The following is an 18,064-nucleotide window of genomic DNA, read 5'->3' on the forward strand; positions in this document are numbered from 1 at the left end:
AAAGGCCTTTCCAGGCCTCCCTTTGCCTCCAGCTTAGTCCCGTGCCCTTTGCCTCCTCAGTGCCTTAGGAATTAGTCCTGCCATTGCCTGTTCCCTCTCCTTTCTCTGCAGGCTCTCCCTCTTCACCTCTCTCACAGCCAATGTTGATGTTCCCGTTTGTTCATCCTTTAAAGCGCCATCCCTTGAGCCTTGTTCCCCCTTCCCTTCCAGTACGGTATTCCCTGCCTCTTTCTTTTGGCCCTTTCAAGTTTCCTCCAGCGTCCCTCTGCAGCTTCCTTTCCAGGCTCCCCTCTAAAACTGCCTTTGCCAGCCCATAGCTTCCATAGCACCTTCCGCTAAATCCATTGGACACTTGGTTTTTATCTCCTGTGACTTTATTGAACACTGGACACTGTTGACCACTCCCAACAATGTGGAACACTTCCCAAATAATATGTCTGTTCCAGGTTGAATTGTCTCTCTTAAAACCACACATCTAACTACTCCCTGGTCAGCTCCATGGAATGTCCATGACTGTCTCAAATGTAACCTATCTGAAACTCTGCTTTCCCTTCCTAATTGTTTTTTCTTGTTTTTCCTGTTCATTGAAGGTGCCGCCTGAGAACCCCAGGCAGGATCCTGGAATTGTTCCTCTTCTCCTTTCATGTCCTCCTTGTCTGTTTCTTGCCTTCCATCCCCACAGTCTAGGCCAGGCCACTGCTGCTTCTGTGGCCCTGTCACTGTTGCTCTCCTGCCTCCCCCTCCAAAGGGGGCAGCAGTGCCCCCTTTGTGCTCCCAGAGGAGCTGTGCTTATCTCAGAGCAGCACCCATCACACTGTGTATTATTGTTGTACCTCTCACCCTCTAGACTGAGCTCCTTATAGGACTCATTTTACTTTGCAATCTCTGCGTTTATTACTGTGTCTGGTACTAAAGTCGCTATCTTAGTTAACCTGTCCCACTGTACTGTGTTCACCTGAGCCTGGCTGATGGTCCTCTGGGTCCATTCTTAGCTCCCATTTCTTTGGGTACATAAGCTGTGGTTCATCATAGCAAGTCCGTGAGAGGCAGGTACAGTAAACACATGTCCTTCGGCTGGAAGTCTCTCCCTTCTCTTCATGAATCAAAATCCTTCTTATTCTTTAATCCCAGATCAAAGCTTATAAATAGTTGGTTCTCTAGCCCATGCTGATTTTTCCCTTCTCTGAACTTTTACTGCATTTGATTTAATTTACATTTATTTGTTTTAATTTTTTTTAATCTCACTTTTGAGAGAGAGAGAGAGAGAAGACAGAGTCAGAGTGTGAGCAGGGGAGGGGCAGAGAGAGAGAGAGAGAAATACAGAATCTGAAGCAGGCTCCAGGCTCTGAGCTGTCAGCACAGAGCCTGATGTGGGCTTGAACTCACAAACTGCAAGTTCATGACTTGAGCCGAAGTCGGACGATTAATCGACTGAGCTACCCAGGCACCCCTTACTACATTTAATTTAATTATGTCATCGCCCAAGTTACCATTCTGAACATTTTATATTTTTAAGAAATTTTATCTTCCCAACTCAATTGTAAGCTCCTCACAGTCTGGCAAACTGTGTCTGAAACTTCCTCTGTGAACCTTTCACCTGTCTGGCCGAGTCAGGCTTACTGATCCCTGCTTCTCCCTGGCTGTCCCCTTGTCTTCCTGCCCCTGATACACAGCTTTGCCTCCCCACCCCAGACACTCCCTTAACACCTGCTTCATTGGCTCCCACACTCCCTGTCTTTGTCCTCTCCCCTCCATCTTCCAAGCTGCTACCTGCCCCTATCCAGCTGTCACTGTATCCAGCTGTTACTGGCCCAGAGTCCCTGGGCCACCTGGTACTTTCCTGCTCATCCCTGGAGTCTGCTGGAGTCACAGGGGCAGGCGGCACTGCTCACCCTTGCCCTTAGGCCACTCAGGCGGGCCAGGCATTGCTTGTGGCCCAGCTGCAGGACAGCCAGTTTTGTGACAATACAGTGTTAGCACCTTTTCCAGCTGAGTGTTGAATCTCTCAAGTGAAATGAGTACACTGAATACAACTGAGTCCACTGAAACCAAATCAGGGTTTTGTAAAAGAAATCCTGTTGACTTTTGTGCCATTGTGATGCCATATTGACACAGAGAAACTTTATTCCAGGAACTAGTCATATCTACAACCGAACTTAAGGAAATGTCTGAATACTACTTCGATGGTAAAGGAAAAGCCTTTCGACCAATTATTGTGGTGCTAATGGCCCGGGCGTGTAATATCCATCATAATAACTCCCGGTGAGTTACTGACTTTCACTCCTCTGGCGTTTTTTTTTATATTTGCCAAATCTTCCTCCCCAAGCTTGCCACTTAGTTCCCTGTTGAAGAGGTAGCATTTATCTAAGAATCCACTTTGTGGTGAGTAGTTTCTGACTTTGAGTCACCAGAGTCCACTGGTATAGGCATCTTCCTTTTCCACACTTTAATGTCCTCAAAGAACAACTTCAGCTGCAAATAAGCATTTCGAAAAGAATTTTAAAAGCCAGATTTGGTTTTCTCACTCCGAAGTGTAGAATAGCAGGGTGTATGCATACATGTAATCATAATACAGAGCAGTTAGTCCAAAGGTTATCATTAAAAGTCATGAGCTACGCCCACTGTGCTTCAAGTCTGGGCACCACACCCCCGAGAGCCTGCCTTCCCATGACCTTTGGAAATCTGCCAAAGAAAAATCTTAAAAGAAGGCGTTTTGACTGTTGGCCCTCAACTTTTGTGTTTTGAACATACATAAAATCGTTAAACATTGAAACCATGGTATCAAAGGAAATCTTAAAAGGAAAAAGGATTGACCTCTTACTGTAGCCAGCCATCTTTGCAGTTCCCTCATCCCCTCTACTCTTGTACCCAGTCAGTCATACTGTGTATATAGGATTGCATTCTGCTTTGTTTACTCCCAACTGTGTTTTCACTGTTTATCACGATGCTGGAGTGTCTTCGTGGTTGTTATTTTTACATCGTGTGATGTACCAATGGAAATTCCAGTACACCGTAATGTACTCATCCATTTCCCTAGGGCTGGACATCTCTGTGATATCCCCTCCTCCCAGTAGATGGTACTTTGAGGAATGCCTCAAGAGGGTCAGGTGTTGCCTCTCAGCAGCTGCTCTCCTCAGCCTGTGTCGGCCTTTTGTTCCCCGCTGCTGGGCCTCCAGCTCCAGCACAGTACGCCACCTCAGAGTGCCTCCCACCCACCCTCGGAGACTCACTGAGTGCTCACAGTGCAGCTTCAACAGACAGAGCTCTCTGGCAGTGGGCCTTTCACTGTCCTCAGGTCCGCTTCCACTTCACCGGGGAGGCAGAGCAGCAGAAATGAGCCACATTTGAATACATCTCATGTGACCTAGAGCAGGGTTTCTTGGCCTTGACGTGACTGATGTTTTGGACCAAATAATTCTTTGTGTGGGGGCTGTCATGTGTATTATAGATGTTTAGCAGCATCCCTTGCCTCCCCCCCTGAGATGCCAGTTGCACCCCCTGCCAAGTTGATGAGCACCAAAAATGTCTCCAGACATTGCCACATGTCCCCAGGGAGCAAAATCATCCCTGTCGAGAACCACTGGACTAGAGAGAGTGTGTGTTTATATTTTTATTTCTCAGATTTATGCGTAATACAGTCTGTTACCCTCAGAGATGACATGGGAAGGAAAACATTCTGCATCACTCCAAATCCTCTCCGGCTCTCCCCATGGTTGCAAGTTTTTTCAGTTTCCCTTACTGAAACTATAAACCATTAGTTATAGAAAACATGGGAGGATATAACACAACAAAGGCATTGCTAGTTTAAAAAGTTAAGTTCGGGGCGCCTGGGTGGTGCAGTCGGTTAAGCGTCCGACTTCAGCCAGGTCACGATCTCGCGGTCCGTGAGTTCGAGCCCCGCGTCAGGCTCTGGGCTGATGGCTCGGAGCCTGGAGCCTGTTTCCGATTCTGTGTCTCCCTCTCTCTCTGCCCCTCCCCCGTTCATGCTCTGTCTCTCTCTGTCCCAAAAATAAATAAAAAACGTTGAAAAAAAAAATTTAAAAAAAAAAAAAAAAGTTAAGTTTGAGGGGCACCTGGCTGGCTCGGTTGGTGGAGCAGGTGACTCTTGATTTTAGGACTGTGAGTTGGAGCACCACGTTGTGGGTAGTGTTGACTTAAGTAAAATAAAAAGTAAGTTCAACACTGCCCTCTCTGGGGTGTTCTAGCTGGGTCCTCATTCTCCTGTAAGCGATTGGAGCAGGGCTCACCAAAGACACAGTGCAGAGGCAGTGTCCCGCATTGGAGTGGGAGTCACAGTGGTGGCATGCATTCAAGTCATATACCACAGTATCCAGCATCTTGAGAATATTTGCTTCATAAAACCCTTTTGAATCGGGCTCATCATTAGCTAAATATCCAGCTGTGCCTCTTACAGCAAACAGACGTGTGGGAGTCGGGGAGCTTCTGGAGACCTGGGCCATTTCTGGCTCTGCTTGCTGAGAAAGACCTAGAACAACATTGACAAAAGGTAGCTGTAGATTCAGGGGCAGGAGCCACAGAGCTTGTTTGCAGCCAGCACTGCCAGAGACGTTCCCAAGCCCCAGTAGCACTAGAACCCATTCCAGTACTTCAATTGAGAGATCCCTGCTTTGTTGTTTGACAACCCAAGTTTAATGGCTTCTCTGTGGCTTATCAGATGTTATCTTCTTGTCTGTGAAATATGTATTACATAGGTAAGTAATAATCCTGGTGAGGGTTTTAGAAAACCGAATAGAGCAGATACCTAAGAAATAGCGAGGGGGAGGGATGCCTGGGTGGCTCAGTCTGTTATGCCTCCAACTCTTGATTTTTGCTCAGGTCCTAATCATATGGTTTGTTGGATTGAGCCCCGAATTGGGCTCTGCACTGACAGTGCAGAACCTGCTTGGGATTCTCTCTCGCTCGCTCTCGCTCTCTGCCCCTCCCCTGCTCATACATGCACTCTCTGTCTCTCAAAATAGATAATAAAAAAAAAATAGCAATGGGGATTTTAATTGATTTTTCTTTTTCCTTTATTAAGCTTTTCAGCTGTCCATTAAATATTCTTTGCTAGATTACTGAGACTTCTTAACCTGAGGTCTGTGGGTGTTATGGGGGTCTGTGAGTCCTTAGAATTGTACACAAAATTTTTTGTGTATTTCTATTTTTCGGGGGAAGGGTCTCTGAAACTTATAATACATTCTCAAAAGGTAATACGGTCCTGAAGAGCTTAAGTCTCAATCTTTACATTTCTTGCCTGTATCCTAATAACTACAGTACCTGGGCTGGTAAAGTAGGAGTGCACACAACAGATGATTCAGACTGAAAGGTCCAGAAAACAGCTGGGCTGCTTCTGAAATGTGCCACCTAGATCCTTCTTATTGAAGAACTCTCGCTTCAGTGAAGGACTCCGTGCTGACCAGGTCTCCTTGACAGAGAACATTCAATTCTCAGCCTCTTCAAGAATATGTTAGCTGCAGAAAATCCTCTTGCTGGAGGCCATGAACTTCTCAAGCCAGCCCACATTCAGGGATTGAGGGAGGTGAGGGGCCATTGTGGCTCCAGAGCACGCTATGGATGGGCCTGCACTGCAGAAACTTCTCGCTCTACCCAGGCCTGTTTCCTCCTCTCCCCCTCCCAGCTGTTGACACCCAGGGCACTCCTGGATAGACAGGCATCCTGTATTCTAAACTTCAGAGTCTGCTTCCCAGAGAACCCAACCTGCCACAGAGCTCAGCAAACTAACTGTAGGTCAGGACTTACTTTATTAAAGAAATTAGATCAAAAATGATTTCTGTAAAATCGCTCCACTCGCTAAATGCTGCAGCACAACTGTGGTGTCTCATCTTCCTCAAGCCAAACCCTCTGCTCGGCTGCCTCATTGAAGGGATCTATTCTTGTCATTGATCTTGGCACCATCCGTTCCTGTGTGGAAGTCTTCCGGCACTGGAAGTGGCTATTGCTGCTAGTGATTGGGGTGACAGGACTGCCCACATTATATTGGCCATGTGTGTATCTGCCTTGGGCATGTGTGTATCTGTCTTGATTGTGCAAATTGGGCACTCAAACAACTGAGTCATCCAGGCACCCCAGTTCACTTTCATTTTTAATGAGGGTTTTAAAGATACTGATTAGCGTGTAGATGTCTGTTGGCTTAAGGAGATAACTGCAAGTTGTGGCATCGTATTGTGAAAAATTTGTAGTTGTACTTGCTGGTTGTTCAGATTCCGAATCGGGGTTCGATTTAGTCTTTACAAAACAGTCTTTGCAAAATACTGTCTCTTCAGCTTAAAAAAAAAAAATACCAACTGTTTAAAGGTTTGTGTCCGTAGTGTGTGTCATCTAGCCAGCTTTCAATTATATATGGTAGGGAATTTCTGACATTTAAAAATACTGCTTTAAAAGATAAATATATGGAAGCAGCAGCGCATGAGGTGCTCAGAAGTATTGAAAATGTTCAGTTATTGGGGCGCCTGGGTGGCGCAGTTGGTTAAGCGTCCGACTTCAGCCAGGTCACAATCTCGCGGTCCCTGAGTTCGAGCCCCGCGTCAGGCTCTGGGCTGACGGCTCGGAGCCTGGAGCCTGTTTCCGATTCTGTGTCTCCCTCTCTCTCTGCCCCTCCCCCGTTCATGCTCTGTCTCTCTCTGTCCCAAAAATAAATAAAAAACGTTAAAAAAAAAATTTTTTTTTAAATAAATAAATAAATAAATAAATAAAAGAAAATGTTCAGTTATAAAATGGACTGTTAACAAGAATTAATAAAAAGCAACAGAAATTTTTTTAATGTTTATTATTATTGAGAGAGAGAGAGAGCATGCGCACGTGCCAGTGGGGAAGAGGTAGGGGCAGAGAGAAGAGGACAGAGGATCCCAAGTGGGCTCTGTGCTGACAGCAGCAAACCCGGTGTGGGGCTCGAACTCAACGAACCATGAGATCATGACCTGAGCCAAAGTCAGATGCTCAACCAACTGAAGCACCAAGGCGTCCGTTACACATTTTTTTTTTTTTTTAAAGGATCTTAAGGGGCCCCTGGGTGGCTCAGTCGGTTGAGCATCTGACTCTTGATTTCAGCTCAGATCATGATCCCAGGGTCGTGGGATTCAGCCCGGCATCAGGCTCCTTGCTGAGCGTGAAGCCTGCTTAAGATTCTCTCTCTCCCTCTGTCCCTCTTCCCCGCTCTCTCTACAATTAAAAAAAAAAAAAAAAGATAAAACGAAAACGATCTGAAAGTAGAGTCTCTAATAAAGGACACCTACTGAGAGGGAGAAGATTTTGATAACCAGACGGTCATCCATTTCGTTGGTTAGGTCAAGCTCAAGTATAAGGAGAACATTAGTGAGAGCAAGAGGCCTATAGGGCTTTTAAACACATGTGCACCCTCTTCTGGCGCCTACTACACCAGGATGATTTCATCACTGAAGGAATCAACTATGCTTGGATTCGCTGTGCCCAGTCTGAAAAAAAAACCAAGTGCTGAGTTAATTCAGTAGCACCCAGAATCTGTTGCCTAGATAAGTGGTTGGTCTAAGACATCATCATGGTGGGTTGCTCCAAAGATCCCGAAACTTCTGCAGTGCTTCTTCGGTGGCAAGAAAATAAACAGCACGAACCCTGCATCACCTGTGATGCAGCTTTGCAGGCATCTGTTCTCTCTGGAGGTAAATATCAGGAGCAGCTGCTCTTGGATGTCAGTTCTGTTCTCTTGATGTCAGAACTACTGACTTCATGACTCCTGATCAAGCTTAAAACTGTGTTCTCAACCAAGAGAAATAGACTCCACTGAGTCTGGTGTGCTTGTTTGGGTTTATGAAGGTGGATAGCCAGTGAGCTCCTAATTCAGGTATCCCTCCTGCACTCTGCTGTTCTTCAGATGGAAAGTACCTTTGGCGTTCATGCCAATAGCATCCTCAACATGCCTGTAAGGAATACAGGAAAAGGAAACAAGATTGCAGAGGCCAGAGACAGAGGCCAGGAAACAGAAAGATGACACCAAGCATGAAAAGCAGAGAGTGAGAGATGGTCAGAAACCCTGCGGTCCTGCTCATTCTACCTGAATGTCTCTGTGGAAGATGAGACACTTCAGTGTAGTATCACTTAGGAGGACAAAAGGAGATTTTAGACAGGTGCAGTGAAAGGTAATTTGAAGAATTTGATCCCTGACAAGGAAATGTTTGAGCACCAGCAAAAGAGGCTAGTGAAAGTAAGAAACTGTTAGGCTGGGGGTGCCTGGGTGGCCTAGTTAGTTAAGCTTCTGGCTTCTGCTCAGGTCATGATTTCACGATTTGTGGGTTCAAGCCCTGTCACGGGCTCTGTGCTGACAGCTCAGAGCCTGGAGCCTGTTTCAGATTCTGTGTCTCCCTCTCTCTCTGCCCCTCTCCTGCTCGTGCTCTGTCTGTCCCTCAAAAATAAAATAAACATTAAAAAATTTTTTTAATAAAAAATAAACTGTTAGGCTGAAAAATGGCCGCACCGAAGGTATACACATCCTCATCCTTGGAGCCTGTGTTACGTCATGTAGCAAGAAAGGGTCTTTGCAGAAGGGATTTAGTTAAGAATCTTGAAATGGGGACATTATCCAGGATTATCTGATGAGTCTTACGTGCAGTCACGTGTCTCCCTATAAGAGGAAAGCAGAGGGAGGTCGATGCACACAGAAGGGAGGGCCGTGTGAAGGTGGAGCAGAGAGATTTTGAAGATTGAAGTCCCAGGGCCATAAGCCAAAGTCTGCAGACAGCTGCCCGTGGCTGGAAGGGCTGGAAGGGTGCTCCGTGGAACTGTGTTCTGGCCTCCAGTACTATGAGAGAGTTTCTGTTGATTTAAACCACCAAGTTTGGGGGTGCCTAGCTGACTCGGTTAAGTGTCCTACTCTTGGTTTCGGCTCAGGTCACGATTTCACAGTTCGTGAGTTCCAGCCCCGCATCAGGCTCTGTGCTGGCAGTGCAGAGCCTGCTTGGGATTCTCTCTCGCGCTCTCTGCCCCTCCCGTGCGCACGCTCTCTCTCAAAATAAATAAACTTAAAAAAAAAACCACACCCAAGTTTGTGGTAATGTGTCACAGCAGCCACAGGAAACTAACACAGGCCCCATCATTACATCACGTCACATCAGCGCAGGGAGGGGCCCAGACGGGCTTCCCTCTCCTTCTGGAGGTGCCTCTTCTGTGTCCACCAGTTCTGACACGAGCAGACCAGAGGTAAAGCAGGACACATCCCACAGTCTTCATAGGCAAAGGACTCCAGCTTATAGCAAGTCAGTTCAGTGACAGAGAAAGAGAAAATCTTACCTGAGTCTATATGGATATATTGTTCAGCATGCTGAAAACTTGAATATGTGTGTTTTCATCAGGTAACTAGGAAATGCAGTTTGCCTCCTGAAGAATTTGATAGCAAAGGACTCTGCTTGCATTTTAAGTAGTGAGTTTTTTCAGACCAAACTAAAAAAGCATCCAGTCATGTCCTTTCAAATTCATAATGATGCAGAGTATAAGAGGGAAGAGAGGTCATCCTCCGTGATTTTGCATGTGAGCCGGTGAGCCATTCTGCTCTCTGAAGGGACTTGAGGAGTCATTAGCTGCTCCCTGTCCCCCTGCCCCCCTGCCAAGTTCCAGGTCATGTTTAGGAGAGTGGCCTCTTGTTTCAGAGGCAGTGCAGCAGTGGGCCAGCAAAGGCAGAGTTTTTACGAAAAACAAAACCCTTTCTCTAGGAAAGCTTCCATTTGTGGCTTGTGGTAAATCAAATGAATACCTGATAGAACAGCATTTTTCAAACTTTGCGCATCAGAATCTCCTGACATGCTTTTTCCAAATACAGATTCCTGAGCCCCATTGTCAGATTTTGACTCCTCAGTCTGCATTTTCAAGAGTATGGATTCTGACATGGTGGACAAGGGTTATATATTTAAGAAACACTAAGCTTGGCAGAGTTCTAACAAGCAAAGGGAAACACTTACTTTTAGAATTGTTAGACAAAAAGAACATTTTATAATAGAAATAGAGCCTTCTGTATAAAATACCACTTGAGAGTTCTGGTTTTGATACAGCCTCTGTAGAGTTGGGAGTAGAAACTTCTGTATATCTGCTTTTAAAGTGGAATCACATTTACTATTTAAATTTGCTACCCTCATTCATTCTGAACCAAGGTAATCAATTGGCAACGTTTGAATTTCTGTTTAGAGACAATTTTCCCACACTGAGGGTTTACTTATAATTTGTTTAAGATTTCACATTATGTATTAGTGTGAATAGGAAAAAACCATTTTATTTAAATCACTTGTAAACTGAGTCAAGTGTACATGGGGTGGGGCATGTCATTTTATGACTCCATCTATTTTTGTCTGCACTTGAACTATTCCGTTATAAAAAATGTTGCTTTAAATCTAATGAAGGGGAAAAAAACAAATACCCCAACGGGCTTGCTGAATCATCTCATACTCCGCCATGTGTGAAGTATGGGGGACACAGCCAACTTTCAGACCAAGGGGCTCCTTTTCTCAGGCTGTCTTTCCAGTCTGGCTTTTCTCAGCACCTCTCCCAGAAGCCAGGAGAGTGTGTCAGCTGTCACGGTAGGAAGTGAAAATGGTGCCCAGCTTTCTGAAGGCATGACTCAGTTTGGCACTTTGGAGCTTTCATCTTAAAGATAGTGTGAGAGTTTTCTGTAATCTGTAAATTTTGGTTCCAGCCATTATGCTGTGCTATGGACAAGCAGTGGCAGTATTTTCTGGATATAAGCTGGCACACATTAAAACTTAGTTGTGTAGGAAAAAGGACATCAAATACAATTAGAAAACATCTCAGGGGTACCTGAGGGTGGCTGTTGTTTATGTGTCTGACTCTTGATTTCAAGCTTCAGGCTCTGCACTCAGAGTGCAGAGCCTGCTTGGGATTCTCTGTCTCCCTCTCTCTGCCCCTCCCCTGCTAGCTCACTGTCTCAAAAATAAACATTTTTTTTAAAACATCTGAAATGTCTATTCTGCATATGGGCTGTGTCACAATACCAGACAACATTCTAACAAAGAATCCTGATTGCAGTCAGTAATTTAGCCACGTAAAATGGCCTTTCTGTATACGTGTAGTCGTTGACATTTCAAAATATTTTAAGACATCTTTGTCTTTAATATCTTGAAATTACAAAACTCCAGTGTGTCAGTGAGCACTGCCATTTCATCACAACTCCCCAGCAGGAACACCTGTCTGCCGACAGAGTTTATGATAATGGAGGCGGTGCCCAGCTTAGGAAAGCATAAGGAAGGCTAGAGGCCCTCACAGTTGTTTTTCAAGGTAAGTTCTGCTACCAACTAGTAGGAAGTGTGTATTAGACCAAAATGCCATGGTGAAAATATCTGAAAGATGGCCTTTATACAAAACACCTGTGAATGTCTACCTCTTTTCCTGTGCATTTGAACTCAAGGTAGGGTCCAGTACATTCACCTAAAAGATATTTAAGGTCCAAGCCTCCTACCGTAGGGCCTGTGAGCAGTGTCTCATCAAGGGTCTCACAACAAGCTCTTTGAAGCCATTGGAACCTTCGTTTTCCTATTTACGGTCCTGTTGTTAGAACTGGTCTCCACCCCGTGTTGCTTTACTTCTCCCGCCTTGAAAGACCATGGTGTGATCTGGAAGTATTTAGAACTGTTATGATTGTGACAGGTTAATAAATAATGCGCTGCACTTGGCAATCGATTTCTGGGCTAAGCAGTTGGAAGGGTCTGAGGCTTAATTCTGAAATCTTAGCTAAGAGTTGCCGGCAAAGCACCCTATTTTAAAATTATATTTAAAGCAAGATCAGAAGGTACTCTTCAGGCTGACTTAGTGTCTGTAGTTAAATACCAGCATCTTTAATGTACTTGGGCCTCATTTTCCATAGCTTTCTGCTAAATGTGAGGCTCTAGAATAGGCACTATCTTTTGCAGATGTTCAGCCTAGGTTATTTTTTTTAAAGAAAAAGTTCTGTTTCAACATCCTTCTCTCTTTTCCCCCCTGAAGAGATAACGTGATGATATTTTGAAAAGTAAGAAGCTATTGAATAAGTGAAACATTTCGTTACCATGCGTTTAAGTCAGGCATATGTTTTCGGTTTCAGATAATTCAGTTGGTTATTTCCCCAATTTGATTTTCTCAAAATTCAGCTTTTAAAAATTCCCATAGATGATGATTGTGATAATGATGATGATTAAAAAGGGGCACATTCCCTTTGAACTCTAAAACTCATAGCCATGTACCTTCTTGACAATGCTTATCCTGTATATTGTGTTAAAGCTGGGAAAGAAAAGTTTCCATTTCTAATGCCAGGGTGAAGTATGAATTGGAAGACCGTTGCAACAAAAGTTCTATCTGGGTGCTTGAGGTCTTCTTCCTAAACATTTCATTTAAGACAATATTAAAAGCTTTAAACATACTGATCGTTGGTTCTTTAGAATACTTTTTCAGAGTGCTTCTTAACCTGTCTCCCCTCCCCCCCAAGCCCCAAAATCTCCTTATAACCTAATCACAATTGACGAGCTTCCCCAGACGCCCAAGACCACGATTCTAGGGCCTACAGCTGATTCTTCAGCCTCATGGCCAGACTTCTGAGATGTTTAAACTTTTTTGTTGTTAATCATACAAATTCTACTTCTGAATGTGCTGTCTACAAAATATAGCCTCGGCAGGGTAGCTCACACATTTTTAAAATGTTCTCCAAATGGTAGAAATGGCTTTGTAGGGAAGCCAAAGTGTTTATACAGTTTCTCTTAGAGAAATAAAGTTCTTTATCCTAGATCGGATGTCCAGTTTTGACAAGATGATTGCTGAGAAGGTTATAGACAGCGGCTCTGTTAAAAAGCATTGCTTTCTGTTAATTAGAGACGTGCAAGCAGACCAGCGCTCCATAGCCTTAATTGCAGAAATGATCCACACTGCTAGTCTGGTACACGACGATGTCATCGACGATGCAAGTTCTCGGAGAGGAAAACACACGGTCAATAAGATCTGGGGTGAAAAGAAGGTACGGTGTTTTAGTTTCCTTTCAATCTTCTTACCCAACTACACACTCTTTGGGTTGCATTTATTTTTTAGATTTGTCTCATTAAAAAGTAAAGTATGCTTCCTCACATGCGGCCTTCCAAATTTCAAAATAGAATTCATGTCTTGTCTGCGTACGGACATTTGCTAATAGAGAAAACCATAGAAAGCTGAACTTAGTATTTCTGGTTATTCATAGTTTTACATAGAATTCCTTTTGGTTATTGAGAAAGAGATTTTTGTTGTTATCCAAAAAGCATGTTTCATGAGGACTCATACATTTTACTTCTGGGCTCAGAGTACCCAGATTCAGTTTGATTCTTTATCTATTGACTGCCATGTACAAGAGTGTCATGACAAGTAACTAAGTAAAGCTAAAATATATGTGTGTGAATATTATATTGTTTTAAATATAGGTACACAGAAAGATATATACACACACTGTGAAAATTCTACCTTTTGTAGAGGCTGTATAATTGAGTTTGGTTCATACATGTATATTTTAAAGGATATTTCCATAGTATTTTATCAGCATCTCTTGAAGGGGTATATAAGATGGGGACTTCTGCTTAAAGGTATTTAAATCATGTTTGAAGAACGGGAATGAAGCTGCACAAATGAATATGAAGACATATAGGCCTTTCGTGTGATGCGGGCAGCTCCCTCCACACGCACCTCCCGTGGCCGCCCTGCCTGTTTGAAGCACACATGAAACATTAGTGTGAACGAGGTTTCCCTTGGCTCGCCTTCCCCTCCCTCACACATTTATTTTTCTTCCCCTCACATATTTGTAGTACCTGGTTACCTTCTATTTTCTAATTGCCCTATGAAAAAGAAGAAATATATATTAATTGTTATCTTCACGTGCCGGTTTTGCTTTCTTGTACATGACTTTGCTGTGTAATCGAGTCCTGAGATCTCACTTATAAATCTTTTATTTCAAATTTTAAATTGAAAGGTCTTGTGTCCTATGGGCGGAATTCCATACATCAGAATGTTGTTTTTAAAAAAAAGGGTGGGGGGGAGTGCAGTTTCATTCTGGAGAGGTCATGGGTACCTTTATGACATGTCCCTGAGTCAGCTGTTCTCAGGGCCTGTCCCTAAAGCCTTAGTTAAGAGAACAAATCCTGGGGGCACCTGGGTGGTTCAGTAGGTTACACAGCTGACTTTGGCTCACGTCATGATCTCACGGCTTGTGAGTTCAAGCCCAACGTCGGGCTCTGTGCTAACAGCTCGGAGCCTGGAGCCTGCTTCAGATTCTATGTCTCCCTCTTCCTCTCCCCTTCTCCCATTTGCACTCAGTGTCTCTCTCTCTCAAAAATAAACATAAAAATTAAAAAAAAAAAAAACCACCACCAACAACAAATTCGGGCCTTCTCCCTGCCTAGTTAGTCCCCGCTGTGATCATCTCTGCTGTTGGGGGCCTCTTTCAGCCTGTGACTGGTCTGCCTTACACAGGCCTGCCTGCAAGCCTCCTCCCCTTTACCACCTCTTAGCCAAAAGTACTGTGTGTCCATTGAAAGTCCATTCACACAGCACCTGCTCCAGGAGCCCGCAGTACCCTGCCTGGGTTCCAGCCCTTCTTTCCTTTAACCCCTCAGCCAGCATTCCCCAGTGCCCAGTCTGGAGACTTTACTTTCACAGGCTGGAACCTTCTGGCCTCTGGGATCCCCAGGGCCAGGAGAGGAAAGACGTAAAAGCCTAGAGATCCTGAGCCCTCCAGCTGCAAATGATGTACGGGTGGCTGAAGGATAGACATATATGTGCACGTATATGTCATAATGTATACGATGACTTTGTTAATGTATATGTGTATGTTGAGATCACTTGTACAGTATGTTCTATAAAATGATAAATAGGTAAACATACTGAACATAATTTTAGGTACCAGAGAAAAGACAATAAAAACTTAAAATGTGGTTATGTTGAAAATTCTATGAATTAAAATGTCTATGAGATCAACCATTTATAACTATAACATAAAATGTAGGCATATTTTTAAATATGAAAATGAGTATGTTTAATTACAGTCTGTAATTCATTTATATATAATTTTTAATAAGCTACAAATACAGTATGGGCATCTACTCCCACTCTAAAGAAGATTGGAAAAAATATTGATTATCTAGTGTTCACTACAAAAAATTTTATCTGAGAATGAGGAGCAGTGTAATACAGTGCAAAGAGCTTTGAACTTGGAGCCAGGATTCCCTGGTTTGGTTTTCATTGAGAAAAATGCCAGGCGCTGGGGTGTGCCAAGTGCTGGCTGAGATCATTCCCAGCCCGTGCCCTCAAGGAGTTGGTAGATAGGGAATCAGTAGTTGAAGAAAAATGAGAAGACTGCAGTATGCACGGGGTGCTGTTCTCATGCAGATCCAAGTGGACTTCCTAGAAGTGTCCTCTGTGCTAATTGTGCAGAGGAGTCAGCTCAGTGAAGAAGGGGAAGGACTTTCCGAGTAGAATGATAGGTGCACAGACACAACAGCACGCTGTGAGCAAAGAGCAAGTGTCCAGCACGGCCAGTCTGAGGGCAGCTGTACCCTGGTGGGGCCCAGGGATGAAGCGAGAGAGTTTGACCCTGTCCATCTCCACACATCCACTTCCTCAGCTCCGATTGGAGAGATCTGGGAACTGATCCCATGCCCACTATGTGCCGAATCTGTAACTGACGATTACAGAGTCCTACTGAGGAAGAGGTAGGGGAAGACTCACGGCCAAGATGAACCCTCCCTCCCTTTCTGTATTTATCTTCTGAGGAGCCAGCTTCATTGTTGGCTCCACTGCTCCGATCCTTTTCTCTGAGTTGTTTTCTTTTTTCTTTTCTAGGCTGTTCTCGCTGGTGATCTAATTCTTTCTGCAGCATCTATAGCTCTGGCACGGATTGGAAATACAACTGTCATATCTATTTTAACCCAAGTTATTGAAGATTTGGTGCGTGGTAGGTTAATTCTGACGCTGCTGCTTTTTTAATTCAGTCTCAGTAGAGTTATCCAGGCAATCAAACCGTATCGCAAATTACCCCTTTCTTTCTTTATAGGCGAGTTTCTTCAGCTAGGGTCAAAAGAAAATGAGAACGAGAGATTCGCACACTACCTTGAAAAGACCTTCAAGAAGACTGCCAGTCTGATAGCCAACAGTTGTAAAGCAGTATGTACGTTCTGTCTTTGTTCACGTTAAAAAAAAAAAAAAAAATGCCTCATAGCTCTTTCTTGGGAGCTAATTTCCTGGGAAACATTTCACTGGAGAACCTTAAAATAGTAACCAGAATCCCAAGAGGTCATTGAGAGAATTACATCCCCAAACAGTGGGATCTTCTGCTGTGGGTTTCATGTTCACGGTCTTCTTTTGCTGTGCATGCATTCACTCTTCATCCTTCCCCCCCAAGAACAGAATCAGAATAAGCTATCTGCACCCAGTTTACTCTCCAGACTGTTTAACATTTTGAAAAACTTGTCATGATTAGTGGAATAATGTCTTTCATGGTTGTTGTCCCATATACCATTTCTGACATGTTAGCGTTAAAAAGTTACAAAGTGCTGTGTTTTTGGGGGGGGGGGGGAGGGCAGCGTGGTGTGCAGAGGAAGAGAGAGAGAATCTCAAGCAGGCTCCTAGCTCGAAGCCCGACACAGGGTTCGGTCTCACGACCCTGGAATTGTGACCGAGCCAAAATCAAGAATTGGGCACTTCTGCCCAAGAAAAAATACCTGTTAGGTTGTCCTAGTTTTCTTTGTTCTTTATTTATAAACAAGCCATTTTTCTTTGGGCTGTAAATCGAGTGTGCACCATAACTTTTCTCTCCCTTGATTTCCCTCCCTGGCCTTCCCTCTGGTCTTCTTGTTTTTATTTTTTATTTTTCCCATTCTGAGAGGCATGGGTCCAGCTTTTCATTTTCTTGGATTTACTGCCACTTTTATTTTTATTTATTTTTATTTTTTAATTTACATCCAAGTTAGCATATGTACAACAATAATGATTTCAGGAGTAGATTCCAGTGATCCATCCCCAACAAGTGTCTTCCTTAATACCTTACCCATTTAACCCATCCCCCCCACCCACTATCCCTCCAGCAACCCTGAGTTTGTTCTGTGTATTTAAAAGTTTCTTATGTTTTTCCCCCTCCCAGTTTTTATTTTAGTTTTGCTTCCCTTCCCTTATGTTGATCTGTTTTGCATCTTAAATTCCTCATGTGAGTAAAGTCATATATTTGTCTTTCTCTGACTAATTTCGCTTAGCAGAATACCTCCAGTTCTATCCACGTAGTTGCAAATGGCAAGATTTCATTTCTTTTTCATCGCTGAGTAGTATTCCACTGTATGTATGTATGTATGTATGTATGTATGTATGTATGTCAGTCACATCTTCTTTATCCATTCATCTATCAGTGGACATTTGGGCTCTTTCCATACTTTGGCTATGATCGATATCACTGCTATAAACATCACGGTGCATGTGCCCCTTTGAATCAGCACACCTGTATCCCTTGGGTAAATGCCTAGTAGTGCAATTGCTGGGTCGTAGGGTAGTTCTATTTTTAATTTTTTGAGGAACCTCCATACTGTTTTCCAGAGTGGCTGCACCAGTTTGCCTTCCCACCAGCAGTGTAAAAGGGTTCCTCCTCTCTGCATCCTCGCCAACATCTTTTGTTGCCTGAGTTATTTATTTTTAGCCATTCTGACAGGTGTGAGGTGGTATCTCATTGTGGTTTTAATTTGCATTTCCCTGATGATGAGTTATGTTGGGCATTTTTTCATGTGTCTGTTTTCCATCTGGATGTCTTCTTTGGAGAAGTAGCTATTCATATCTTTTACCCTTTTCTTCACTGGATTATTTGTTTTTTGGGTGTTGAGTTTGACAAGTTCTTTATAGATTTTGGATACTAACCCTTTATCTGATATGTCATTTGCAAATATCTTCTCCTATTCTGTTGATTGCCTTTTAGTTTTGCTGATTGTTTCCTTCTCTGTGCAGAAGCTTTTTATTTTGATGAGGTCCCAGTAGTTAGTTTTTGCTTTTGTTTCCCTTGCTTCCAGAGACCATGTTGAGTAAGAAGTTGCTGCGGGTATGGTCAAAG

The 18,064-nt window shown here is 43.7% G+C and overlaps 1 protein-coding gene across 12 annotated transcripts in view; it reads left to right on the forward strand.

The window, feature by feature from the left end:
* PDSS1 (decaprenyl diphosphate synthase subunit 1) overlaps positions 1–18,064 on the forward strand; it is a 42,949-nt gene that overhangs the window by 5,644 nt on the left and 19,241 nt on the right. For 10 of the 12 annotated variants that reach the window (XR_006219695.1, XR_006219697.1, XR_006219696.1 and 7 more), the window contains exons 4-7: positions 2,132–2,262; positions 12,835–12,976; positions 15,820–15,931; positions 16,031–16,140. Coding sequence is in view for 6 of the 12 variants with exons in the window: in XM_042991265.1 (XP_042847199.1) it covers positions 2,132–2,262; positions 12,835–12,976; positions 15,820–15,931; positions 16,031–16,140 (495 nt within the window). In the remaining 6 variants the exon portion in view is untranslated. Of the gene's footprint in view, positions 1–2,131; positions 2,263–10,910; positions 11,272–12,834; positions 12,977–15,819; positions 15,932–16,030; positions 16,145–18,064 lie in introns of those variants that run through there. The other 2 variants (XR_006219700.1, XM_042991271.1) reach the window with 2 other exon arrangements.

Source organism: Panthera tigris, chromosome B4, assembly GCF_018350195.1.
Source record: "Panthera tigris isolate Pti1 chromosome B4, P.tigris_Pti1_mat1.1, whole genome shotgun sequence".
Classification (NCBI taxonomy): Eukaryota; Metazoa; Chordata; class Mammalia; order Carnivora; family Felidae; genus Panthera; species Panthera tigris.